At 39.5% G+C, this 12642-nt stretch overlaps 1 protein-coding gene across 2 annotated transcripts; it reads left to right on the forward strand.

Moving 5' to 3' along the window:
- The first annotated feature begins 79 nt into the window (after positions 1–79).
- CRELD2 (cysteine rich with EGF like domains 2) lies at positions 80–11224 on the forward strand. 2 transcript variants are annotated; one of them, XM_061467517.1, is made up of 10 exons: positions 80–377; positions 1610–1692; positions 2623–2733; positions 3261–3352; positions 4162–4338; positions 5470–5568; positions 7185–7262; positions 8135–8230; positions 9073–9213; positions 10692–11224. In XM_061467517.1, the coding sequence occupies exons 1-10, from the start codon at positions 225–227 to the stop codon at positions 10748–10750; spliced, it is 1089 nt and encodes a 362-aa protein (XP_061323501.1). In that variant the 5' UTR covers positions 80–224; the 3' UTR covers positions 10751–11224. The 2 variants fall into 2 exon arrangements, with proteins under 2 accessions (XP_061323501.1, XP_061323500.1); XM_061467516.1 differs by lacking the exon at positions 10692–11224 and having other exon boundaries at positions 9073–9302.
- Positions 11225–12642: the final 1418 nt, after the last annotated feature.

Consider the following 12642-nt stretch of genomic DNA (forward strand, 5'->3'; position numbering starts at 1 on the left):
CGCTGATTGGACCACGTTCTTCCGCTCCCCTGCCTCCGCCAACGAGTGCCTGCGGCCGGAGCGTGCGTGAAGCTGTCGCGAAAATCTGAATGGAGCTCGCGGGCCGGTTGCTACGGGGGTCGGGGCGGAGCGAGCGCTGTGTGCGCGGCCGGCGCTGAGGCGGGTTCGGTGCCGCGGCTGGCGCGGCCCCGCTCCCTCTCCCCGGGGCTCCCCGCGCCCTCGCCATGAGGCCTGGCCCCGCGGCTCGCCCGGCTCCGGCGCCGCTGGCCGTAGCTGTCTGCGTTACCCTGCTGATGCTGCCGCCCGGCCTGTGCGCCGGGGAGCGGCGGCGCCTGGCGTGCTCCACCTGCCGGGGTATCGTGGACAGGTTCAACCAGGTGGGCGGTGGGGCTGGGGGCCGGCGGGCGGAGACTCCCCTGTGAGGAGCCGGCCGCGGGTCTTCCGGGCTGATTGAGGTGCAGCGGCACGGGGCAGCGTCCGGTCTGTGGCGGAGGGTAGCCGGCCCGGCGGAAGGCCGGCGCGGTGCGGCGCTGCGGCCCGGAGGCTGCTCTGCTCTCTGTCCTGCAGCTCCTGCTGCCCCTCGGCCAGGCTCCGGGAGCGTTCCCGCGGGTGTTCCGGTATTGACAGCGTCTGTCCAAGCCGGCACACGGCAGCCTCCTGCTCCTGGCTGTGGCTCCCTGCTGCAAAGGAGTTGTACTCCTTTTGGTCGGCAGGTTACATAGTTCCTCGAGCTTTGCTACCAAAAACGTTTTGGTGCTTCAGTGCAGCTTTCATTTGCTCTACTGGCCATACCACACTTGGCTCCATGAGGAGCCCCTAAATCTCCTAAAATTCTGTCTCTCGCCACTTTCAGCAGGCCTACATCACGGCACAGTAAATTCAGTGCAGACAGTGAGGGGCTGCTTCAGCTTGTGACAGATACTTAGAGTCATAGAATGGTTTGGATTGGAAGGGACCTTAAAGTTCATATAGTTCCAGCACCCCTGTCACAGGCAGGGACACCTCCCACTAGATCAGGTTGCTCTAAGCCCTGTCCAGCCTGGCCCTGAACCCTGCCAGGGATGGGTCATACTCTTTGTATGTATATTTGCTGTTGTAGATCACTTTAACTATGGAGGTTTAGTGTAAAGTATGATTTGGTAGGCACTGGCCTAGTGACTTGGAGAAGTTGTGGTGATCATGATTAGTTACCCTGTTGTATGATTGTGTGTTTAAGTTACAACGTGGTCAAGTTGGTCCAAGTTGCTATATAAATCAAATGAAGTAGAGGCCCTGTTCAGTGATTAATAAAGTTCCTGAGAACTTAAAGGACAAAGGTATAAACTTTCATACTTGTATGTTTTTGATGTAGATGAAGACTGTAACAAGCCCTTGTTAATGCATTATGAAAATTGAGTCATGTTATGCTATCACTTACATTTTCTCACATTTCATATTGTCACTAGCTGTTTCTCTCACTTAGCAATTTTACCAGCAGCTTCTAAACTTCACTGAGGTTTCTGCACGGCACTTTTTGCAGTTTTCATACAAGCATTTACTATTGCCCTTAATTTTTGTTAGAAATAAACTCTTCTGTAACTTGCATTCTTTTGGTGCTGTTTATTTGTAGGGATTAGCAGATACAGCTAAAAAAAACTTTGGTGGTGGGAACACTGCTTGGGAAGAAAAAACACTGTCAAAGTATGAGTCCAGGTAAGCTGTCTCAGTACTTCTGCTTTGGCTATGTTTCATATCCACTATGTGTAACAAACTGCAATGGTGTTTGCCTGGAACTTAAAGTTGTACGTTGCAGCTAAAGCTTCACATGTCCGAGCCTTAAATTCTGACTGATTAACATGTGACATTGCTTTGTAATGTAAAGGTTACAGTAAAGACTGAAACCCCTTATTAATGTCTTTATTTGCCTGGTTTCAACTAAAAAAAAAAAAAGTTAATGCTGTCATTTATCATGATAGGTTTTTTCCTATTATTAAAGTTGTAAAATAAGGATCTTAAATAATGGTCACTAGTCATAGAAGGTGTGGAGTACTGCAGTACTCTTGTTTTGGAATTAAAGGAGTATTTCCTCCCTAGAGCTGTCACTATTTCAGTGCCAAACACAAAACTAGAAGAGGTGCAAATTACTGTTCCCTTTTCATAAATAGGTTTGGTTACTGAGCAAAATGTTTGGGTATTTTTCTTCCAAATTTCAAATTCACTTTTTAATCATAGTTGGAGCATTGAGATGTAAGGGTGGGGTTCCTGAACCTCAGTTGCTGTGAGCTTTGTGGGCTTGTAACAGGTATTAACCATGCATGAAACTTAATGTTTAATTTAGGAGAAAAATACTGCACTCAACATTTTCTGGAAAGCTGAAAATTGATCAAACCTATAATCTGCAGACATAATAAGTGCAAGCAAGCCAACGTGGTTCTTGTGGTCATCCTTCTAGTTTGTAATGTTCATTAGTTCTTTATTCTGGTATTTGCTTTGTTTTGGAAGTAATTCAGAACACACTATAAACTGATAAAGTATTCTAGGCTAAAGTCTATCTTCTCTGCCATATCTTGAGTGGTGTCAAATGTTTAAACTTATTTAATTTGTGTTTAATTTAAACTTAAGGTTTTCCTTCTCTGCTTGTAGCGAAATCCGTCTTGTAGAGATCATAGAGAAACTGTGTGACAGTAGTAACTTTGAATGTAACAACATGGTAGAAGAGCATGAAGAGCACATAGAGAAATGGTGGTTCAAACTGTAAGTTTTTGTTTGTGTTTCTTTTTTTTATGGAGATATCTTTGTGGATAAATGATCTAAGAAGTTGAACAACTGATGTTAAATCTTGTGCCTGAACTGTAGCAGTACAGGGAATTCTTAATTATCCTTCAAGAGTTACCATTGTTTTCAGGCTGACTATTAATAGCGTGTGCTGCTGTACTGTGTTCTTTTTATATTCAGTTCCAGAAGTGTTGCACCAAAACAGTCTCGCTTCTCATTCACTGTCTACTTAGTTACCAGTGGGGTGTTGAGGCAAACTAACATAGGAAAACTTCAAGGTATTACTTCTTTTGTTTTCCTTTGTCATAAAACTGCTTTCGTCTCAAGTTGAAGGACTTCTAGAAATTTGTTCCTGGAATAAGGTTGTCTTTAGAACAGAATATAAAGGTTCCTAATCTGTCACTTGCAATAGGTTTCTATACTGCATTGTTCAGGTTCAGTTGTGTGAGTTGGCTTTTAAATAATCATTATTCTTTTTCTGATAAATAAATGTCTTTCATATACAGAAAGAAGAAGTATCCTGATTTGTTTAAGTGGTTTTGTATAGAAACAATAGAAGTTTGCTGCCCTGCTGGAACATATGGACCAGATTGCCTTGGTAATTTTTCTTTTGAAAAATACAGTGGCAGATTACCTTCTTTTTATGGGTTTTATCTTTCATGACATGGAAAAATATGTGAAGTAGAATATTTTGTGTGAGACACCAGCTGCTGTGTAGTATGTACCTGCCTGCTACCTTGTAGTTACGTGGCTGCATTGTGAGCATCCTGCTTGAAAAAAAGTCTTCTGAGCATGAAGTAACATACAAAACTGTCAAGGGTACTTAAATGTGCAGAATTAATCTGATCTGATGCTCACATCCACACTCCCTGTGGCATCGAGTCTGGTTTTAGGTGGCCTTTCGGAAACTATGTAGACAACAGTTCTTGACCAGTTTGAAGGGTAATATAGCCAAAACACAGGGATTAAATTAAAAAAATCGCAACTGAGGATTAGTTAAAAAGGCAATGGGAGAAATTGGACAAAAATAGGTGGGAGACAACTGGATGAAAGTAAGGTCTTCAATGCAAAAGTGATGTAAAGGATGTATTTTAGCCCCTGAAGCTTGTTTAATTTACAAATCTCTAAAACCTTGCACGTGGTTAGAGGTCAGCATTGGCCTCTTATGTCGTTAAAAGTTGTGGTGATTCCCAGTAATCTAAATGATTGCTTAGGTTTTTCCAGCTGCAGTGTGAACATTCTCAGAAGTCCAGAATAAATAAGGATATGAACTTTAGCCAGGAAGTTAGGAAAATAGATAGAATCCTAAGTCATGGTCTTTTACCCAAAATCAAATTTATAGCTGAACTTTCCTGGAGATTGTTTTCCTTTAGCATCTGATTTAAAAGTATTTTTGATCATTTTTAGCTTGTCGTGGTGGATCAGAAAGACCTTGCCATGGGAATGGACGCTGTGATGGTGATGGTACCCGAGGTGGAGATGGCACATGTAGCTGTAACAAGGAATATACAGGAGACTTTTGTTTGGACTGTTCTAATGGTTACTACAATACCTTGAGAAATGAGACACATTCTGTTTGTACAGGTAACAGAGTCTTTGACATGTGCTTAAATTTTTTTGTCTTCTTCGGTTTTTGTAAAGAAAACTAGAAACAGTTTAAACTGATAAATATAAAAAAAAAATAATTACAGTTTGGTCACTCAGCTTTAGCCATAAATGACAAATGACATATCAGTCAGTTGGGTGGAAGCAGAATTCATCAAGGTCATGAGGGAGGTGGGAGGGAAGAGCAAGCTTTGCTGCCCCCCCCAGTAGTGTGCAAAAATCTTGAGCTGAAATTGCTGCAGAATGGACTACTTTGAAAGCTGGGTTTTCCTCCTTTCTCAGATAAGCTTTACTGGAGTAAATGGGCATGGAAGCAGCTGATCTGTACTGTAGACCACATTGATTCCAGTTAAGTGTGTCTGAACTTAATGTTGAAATAAAGTAATCTGATTTTACATCTTGAAGAAGATTTCTGCAGCAACTAAACCCTGACTATGGGTCTAATAAGATTGTTTTCAACATGAACGATGTTGTGGGTTTTTTTTTTAATCTGGCTGTGTAGTAATTCTTCTGTATGATTTGTTTTATTTTACAGTATAACATGCATATGTTATATTGTGTTAGATATGCATTCAATATATAGAAAATGCATATGCAACTGGATTTCAAGTGTGCTTCTTTCTGAAGTTCTTCAGACTAGTATCACTTCATAAATTGCTCTCAAAGCTAGTTGCAAGCAAAGTAGTCTGAGCATTCATTAGGTGAGAGTGCTGAGTCTTGTGTTTAAAATCTCGTCCCAGTCCCAAGAGACTGAGCAAAATTTACATTCTTGATCTCCCCAGATATTTTTGGAAATTGGACCCTGTCACTTCTAGTCACTAGACTTTCATGGCACTGTTTTAAGTGGTGTATGTGACTGCAATAACTAGGTTTGGCTGCCTAGGGTTTTTTGGTGTTTTTTGGAGGGATGTTTTTGTAGGGTAGAGCTGCATTATTGTAAGTAATATCACCATAAAGTCAAGATTTAATCTTGTGAATGGGAGGGTCAAGCTACTAAAATATCATACTTTCCAGTGAATCCTAAATAAGGGTTTTTTTGAGAATTTGCGTGCCCAGACTTGCCTTGGAATCTCTCAACAGAGCTCAGATTGTAGTTTTCTTTTATCTCAGCCTGCCACGTTGCCTGTAAAACTTGTACTGGTTCAAGTAACAAGGACTGCCAAGACTGTAAAGAAGGCTGGATTAAAAATGAAGAAGCAGCTTGTGTGGGTGAGTAATGCTTGGTAGGCTTCAAACAGGTCTTGTAGTAATGTCTGCTGATGAGATTAGATGATGTCACATCGAGTTTTATTGGTTTTTATGGAAGTGTTTTGTCAGTTTAGATTTTCTATACTTTGTAGTCTCTTTCTTTCTAACTAGTTTCATGTTGCAAGAAAGTAGTATTTCCTCCCCATTGATCTCCAGGTGATTATGGTTGTCTTTATCAAACCGTTCACTGTGTATCTTTCTACTTTAGTGGAATACAGATAGCAGCAAGTGGGGTGTTCCTTTCAAGACACGGGTTTTGTGTTTATTTGAATGATAAAGAGTGCCCCGCTCTCAATTTAAACTATTTTGTCAACTACTGCAAGATTCCCATCAGCTTATCTACGTATTTTATAGTAGTTGTGCAATTGTCTTAACATTACTGCATGTTTATAAATGCTCAGCCCTAATAGAGTTCAGACATTTCACTAAAAGCCAGGGCATACTATTCCTGTTGTTGCAGAGAAATACTAGGGCACAACAAGCTCAGTGCTTCCATTAATCTCCTGCCTATTTCTCTTGGTTTATGAGGATATATGTATAAAACACTTAAGGAGAATTCCAAATGCTAAAAATACTCCCAGTGCAGGAATGCACAAGGGGCAGAGTAATGCATTCCCTGTAACTGGTTGAGTTTGACCCTTAACATGATGTTTGGAAACAGTATCTTAGAAATTATGTGAACTCTGCTTCTTTTAAAAAGTGCTAATGAGAACTAGAACTTGAATTGCAGCTTCTGCAGTACCTGCTTAGGTAACTGTTGAATGCTCCAAGAACATTTTCAAGATGCTCCAGTATTGTCTTTTGTACAGCTGTTTTTTCCAATATACCATTGCAACTGATAAAGTATAAATTGAGTAATGAATATTAATGATGTCTGCAGCAACATGATGAGATAAGCAGCATGGGATAGAAATAATCTGTTTCTGTGTGAATTTATTAGCTGTGAGTACTGGTGTGCCCTTTGCTTGAAATAACATGACTGGCATGTTTTAACTTCCCGAGTAGAGCTGGTTTTCAGCTTGACTGGTCCTAACCATAACTTGGCTTTCTCCAATTTGCTGTATGTAAAAAAAAAAATAAAATAAAAATAAGCAGTGTATTTGTATGCATATGTGTAACTTAAAAAGTTCCATAGCTTGGCAGTATAGGGGTAGAGAAATCAACAGTATTCCAGAGAAGTAGTCTGTCTGCCTATTTGTTATGCTGTTTGCATAAAAAGCATAAATGCACGCAAAACACAGACTTGAAAATAGCAAGGATGGCAGGTGTTCTGGAATTCTTATTCAATTTGAGCTCTTGAATTTCTGAATGTTGGTTACTGTCATCACAAAACATCTTCTGAGGATCAGTTTTGATTTGTTAATGTTAAGCTGAACAAAACAGTGTATGTTAGCGTGTTACTTTTATGTCTGACACGTTGCATATCTGATCCTGAACTCATTGTTAACAGTACTCTCAATGCAGTTTATAGCTTCTGTGGGCCAGTTCTTACAAGATCTCAAAGCACAGCACTTAAGTATTAATCTGGCCATTTTAAATCATTACTATTTTAGGTAACGACACTTTTTATCTTTCAGATATAGATGAGTGTGCTGCTTCTCCTTGCAAAGATCACCAATATTGTTTGAACACAGATGGATCTTTCTCATGCAAAGGTTTCTTTTTAATCTGTTGTTGCACCTTATCATCTTGTAACATAATGTAATGCCAGATGTAATGCTAGAAAGGGCATGGTACCAGCAGGCATTTAATACAATGTCGTCTAGGGCTGCCTGGGATGTAATGCTAGAAAGGGCATGGTACCAGCAGGCATTTAATACAATGTCGTCTAGGGCTGCCTGGGCATGGGGAGGATGAAGCACGCAAGAGATTTCTGTTATTTCTACTCTGGTTTTGTGAGACCCCACCTGGAGTACTGCATCCAGCTCTGGGGCCCCTAAACTAACAATGACATTGACCTGTTGGATTGAGTCCAGAGGAAGGCTACAAATATGATCAGGGGTCTGGAGCACCTCTTCTTTGAAGACAGGCTGAGAGAGTTGTGGCTATTCAGCCTGGAGAAGAGAAGGCTCCAGGAAAGCCTCAAGGGCAGCCTTCCAGTACCTAAAGGGGGCCTACTAGGAATCTGGAGAGGGACTTTTTGCAAGTGCATGGAGTGATAGGACAAGGGAGAATGGCTTTAAACTGAAAGAAGGCAGATTTAGGTTAGATATTAGGAAAACTTTACTGTGAGAGTGGTGAGACACTGAACAGGTTGCCCAGAGAGGTTGTGGATTCGCCATCCCTGGCAGTGTTTAAAGGTGGGTGGTTTGACAGGGTGGTTTGATGGCATGTTGGATGGGGCTTTGAGCAACCTGGTCTAGTGGAACCACCCGTGGCAGGTGGCTGGAGCTAGGTGTTCTTAAACTCCTTTCCAATCCTAACCGTTTTGTGGTTCAATGACTTCTTGTGTTGGGAAGCTGACTTTAAGGGTAGCACTTTAAAACTCAGATGTCTGAATTCTGTGCTTAAAATATTTCATCTTTAGCATGTGATGCCAGCTGCATAGGTTGCACAGGGGAAGGTTCTGACAAGTGTAAGACCTGCGCATCTGGGTACACGAAGGAAGATGAAAGATGTACAGGTTGGTGGATTAAGCAGTTTGCGGTTAGCTCACTCTTGGTTAGCCACACTGAGGAGCTGTGAACTGCATTCGTGTTTGTCTGCTTCAGTTTTCAAGCCTATCAAAATGAACCCACTTATTGTGGTATTAGCGGTAAAGACTGTCTTTATAACTTCCCTTATATTGTTGAGCTAATATGCATGGCAAAGATTAAAGGTGGACTATTCCTAGAAAAGTAATAAAGTATTTTATAGTGTCTAAAGGAAACAAATACATGAGTCTCTTGTCATTTAACTACCACTCTGCTGGATGTGTGCATCTGTATTCGTTTTGTAACAGAAAAGAAGCAGCAAAATGGGGGTTCTGTTGGCTTTCTGTTAATCAATTGATGTTCAAGTTCAAATGATATTAATTCATAGTGAATTATAACATACAAGATGATAGTAAAAAGAGTGAAATTAGAGTTTCTCTGTGGGGAAGAGCAAAAGGCACGCATGATCTTAAGGAGATGTTAAGTATAGTGACATAGTATTTACATGCGTCCTTCCCTTTAGTTGTACTTTGATGTCATCAATAGGAAGTGACTATGGGAAACTTCAGTAGGTTGAGTGGCGTTGCTTATTTCTTCACATAAGGGCCTGCAGAACATAAATAGCCCCAGTAATCTTTGGATAAATTTGAAACTCAAGCTAAATAATGAAGAACTATAACAGATTATTTTAACAGAAGTTAAATCTGTTGCAACAGCATTCTGCTCATCAGTGTTCCTTGTATTTGAAATGAATTTTATGTGATTGAGCCACAAATAAGTTTTATAACAAAATAACAGCAGTGGACTATTTCTTTCCTTATCCTATCTCTAGATATAGATGAATGTAACCTTCCCGAAAAGGTCTGTGTGAAAGAGAATCAAGATTGTGTTAATACTTCAGGTAGTTACAAGTGTGTATGTTCAGAAGGGTTTGAAGAGAAGGATGGAACATGTCTTCAAATGGTAAAACCAGGCAAGTGGCTTTTTAATGACAGATTTTTTTTAAAATATGCTGTATCAACAGCTTGGAGCTATATTTCTGTCTGAGGGTATAGTCACTTGTAAACTCTTCTGTATAACTTCTCATCTTCCTACAGCTGTGGTCTGTGTCAGGTAGTTTGTGGTGTAGGCTATATTCTGGCACGCATGTTTTCTTGCTTAAAGACAGTGGATTATTTTAACATCCTGTTCTTGTGCCGATTTTTTTTTTTTTTTTTTTTTTTGCTTATCTCGGGGTTGTATTTGTGGATCACGTTTAAGTGTCTGTATTCATTACATAAAGTGAAGTAGGAAATTACTGCTATAATAGACAGGAGGTCTTCCTCTTCTCCACTTTTTTCCTTTATTATTAATTACAATGACTTAAGGATTTATCTGGTTGCATGCAAGCTGCTTCAACTAACTGAAATCTCATAAAATTGGTTGAGTGAGCTGAATTTGTTTATTTTGTGATCACAAAAGTGCCAGAAGTAATGTGAAGGTGAATATGGAGAAGACATCCATCTTTAAGTAGCAGAGAACTGGTTAGCTTGACTTAAACTATACCTTTAGTCAAGAAATGCAAGTGTGATTTGCTCTGTGATGACACATAATGAACAGAACTACGTTCATTAGTGTTTCATTATTCCACCTAGGCTTTTTTGCAATTCCAAAGTGAAATACAGGATTCTTTTGCAATGAAGATTGTAGGAGAGTAGATGAGAGACAATTTTGTAACTTTATTTTCTTTCTACTTCTTAGCTTGTTTGTTTTTGCCCCACTGTTGACTGCTTTTTCATCCTGTACTAAGTTGTAAAGATCTATGTAGTATTGCTACTTGGGGCCATTCAGTTCAGACCTTATATTCTCAGTACTCACTGTTGTTAGTCCTTTAAAATCAGTGATGTACTTTTCCTGTGCAGATAACTTAGCAGTTACTATGATTTTTAATGTGGCCTGACATTTTATAAGAGCAAAGGCAGAGTGAAAAGTTGACAAGTTGGTTAGCTCCTTTCTCAGATTAATGCTTTTACCAATATATAAAAATAAAATTCTCTGCCTTTTTTTTTAGGCTGTTTTAACATCTTAACTGAGCAAATTTGCTGTATAGAAAACAGTTCTGAGTAATACTTGCTTTTTGTTTACAAATACCGGAATTTCTTCTGACAGGTTATATGGAAAGGAGAAAGTTCACTGTCAATTGCTGAAAAAATAAGGTTAGAATAGAAATAGCTATGCTGCTTTTTAATTCTACTGACAATATCTTATCAGCTTCTTTGAAAAGCTTTGTTGCATATAGAAAAACAATATGATAAGCTTAGACTAGGAAGATGGTGCAATTAGTTTTTCTGTATGGCTTTATTGCTTCTTTCATCTTGATAAATATGTTGATTTGGGTTTCTCTTTAAAACATTCTTAATGTCAAAAAACTATAACACACTTGTATTCTAATTATGATACCTAACTTCACAGGAGACAAAGTAGAAAGTGAAACAACTCAGCCTTCACCTATTGGACATGATGACTTATGATCTGCATTCAAAACCAAAAGACATTCCTGCCTAAAGTTTTAAATTATTGGACTAAGCCTCTGCAAGATGACATACTGTGGAAATGGTATTAAATATGCAGGTTGCTGGTTTTTTTGATGTTGATAAATTTCTCTTTAAGCTGCATTTCTTTATTCTTAAATGACACTTTTTATATAATTCTTCAGTCTGGGTTTTAGTATAAAATTTCAATTAACATTGTACCCAGTCATTGTAAACCACTTGCAGGCTTCTCATTCTAGTGCCTCCTGAAAACTGTCATCATTTGGAAGAACTTAGTTGCACTGTAATTCAAGAAGAATTTAGACTGAAGTTTGGTGTTTCTTGAGAAATATTTCTGTAACTGAAATACAGCTTTTAGAAATTGTCAAAGGGAATCTGTTTGGGCGGGGAAGCGCTGTTCCCACAAATTAGAATGCCTAATACTGCATTCAATAAAAGTTTATTTTGTTGGAATGTGCCTTAAACATTTTTCAGATGTGAATACCTTGCTGTCTTGTCAAGTATGTTTTTCATTTAGACAATGAAAAAAGGAAAACAAAGCAAACCAAAACCCACCCCACCAAAAAAAAACCAACCAACCAACAAAACCAGCCAAACAAAACCCCCCACAACCACCCAAATCCAGAGCCTTCTAAGCACTTGGTTGTGCTGGAATGTATGGGGAGGGAGATGATGTGGGGACCAACAACAAAATAAACAAAAAACCAACCACCAAGCCAATAAAAATGGCACCCACCAACTGTCCTCTGTAGGTAGAATTACATCAAACAAGTTGTCAAATGTAGGTAGACAAGTCTTTCTTCCATATACCTGCATTAGGTATGTAAGCTTGTTTATACAGTGATGAAAATTAAGTTTGGCTAGCACCTGCATGCAGTGCCCCCACAGTTGTTATATGACCACTCTCCAGAATTGAAGAATACATGACTTTCACTACAGTCTACTGCTGCATGTAATGCCTTCCAGTCCTTCAGAGCAAGCATTCTACAATCAATTTTATTCCCTCTTATGCCATTTCAGAGGGAAAGCTAATAAGTTTAGCCTAGATGCAGCCTTTCTACATGCTGTCCCTAAGCTTCAAGGCAAGTATAAGAGTTAAAATAGGTACATTCTGCAGGACCTTTACAGTCACAAGTAAGCTAAGGACCATTCAGGTACAGTATTTGAAGCTGATGGAAGCAAGCAAACAAAGCAAGGAATACATTGTGGTGGTGGTTAAAGGGAGCAGAAAGAGGATTACAGAATACAGCTAAAAAGAGCATAGGCTTGCACAGTTCTGTTTAGAAACTACCATCAACTCATACTCAGTGGAATTCTCCAGTATGTATTTTTTCTTGTAGTATAAGGTAGCCTACATATTATGCATTTGTTTTAGGGTTTCTTGTTTTGTTTGTTTTTCTACATTAAAAAAGGCTGCCCAGAAAAGGGATATGTGAATAAGCTAATCATTATTCTAAAAAGAGAGACTTTGTGGGTCATCTTATTCTTCCCTTGCCACCGTGCAATTATTCTCTCTGTGCCTTTTGGAAATGCAGTACCTGATGACAGAATTGCTGAGGTAGTATCTTTTCCATCATTTCCTATTATTTTATCTACTGGAATGTATTGTCAGGTGCTCATTTGCTAGTAATTCTTTTTAATGACTAGCAGTTTTAATGACTAACACTCCTATGTGCAGCTGTGATCATGGTGCTTGTGATAATGCAGAGACACAAAAGATGGTCCTTTGTGCGATCTTCGCCTTGCAAAAAGTGCAAGAGGAACAGTCGTGGAACTGAGATTCATCACTGACATTTAACAAAAACAATATTCAGGTTTTCAGTTCGCTTTTAAATTGAAAAGAGGCAATGTCATGTTTTCAAGCGCTGAAG

This window comes from Pezoporus flaviventris, unplaced genomic scaffold (assembly GCF_033815535.1).
Source record: "Pezoporus flaviventris isolate CSIRO_AGI_PZ_B2104156 unplaced genomic scaffold, CSIRO_AGI_Pfla_v1 ptg000045l, whole genome shotgun sequence".
NCBI lineage: Eukaryota > Metazoa > Chordata > Aves > Psittaciformes > Psittacidae > Pezoporus > Pezoporus flaviventris.

Coding starts and splice junctions, on each gene's coding strand:
- CRELD2 (XM_061467516.1), top strand. CDS start 225: ATGAGGCCTGGCCCCGCGGCTCGCCCGGCTCCGGCGCCGCTGGCCGTA. Junction 3,353..4,161: donor ATATGGACCAGATTGCCTTG/GTAATTTTTCTT, acceptor GATCATTTTTAG/CTTGTCGTGGTGGATCAGAA. Junction 4,339..5,469: donor GACACATTCTGTTTGTACAG/GTAACAGAGTCT, acceptor CTTTTATCTCAG/CCTGCCACGTTGCCTGTAAA.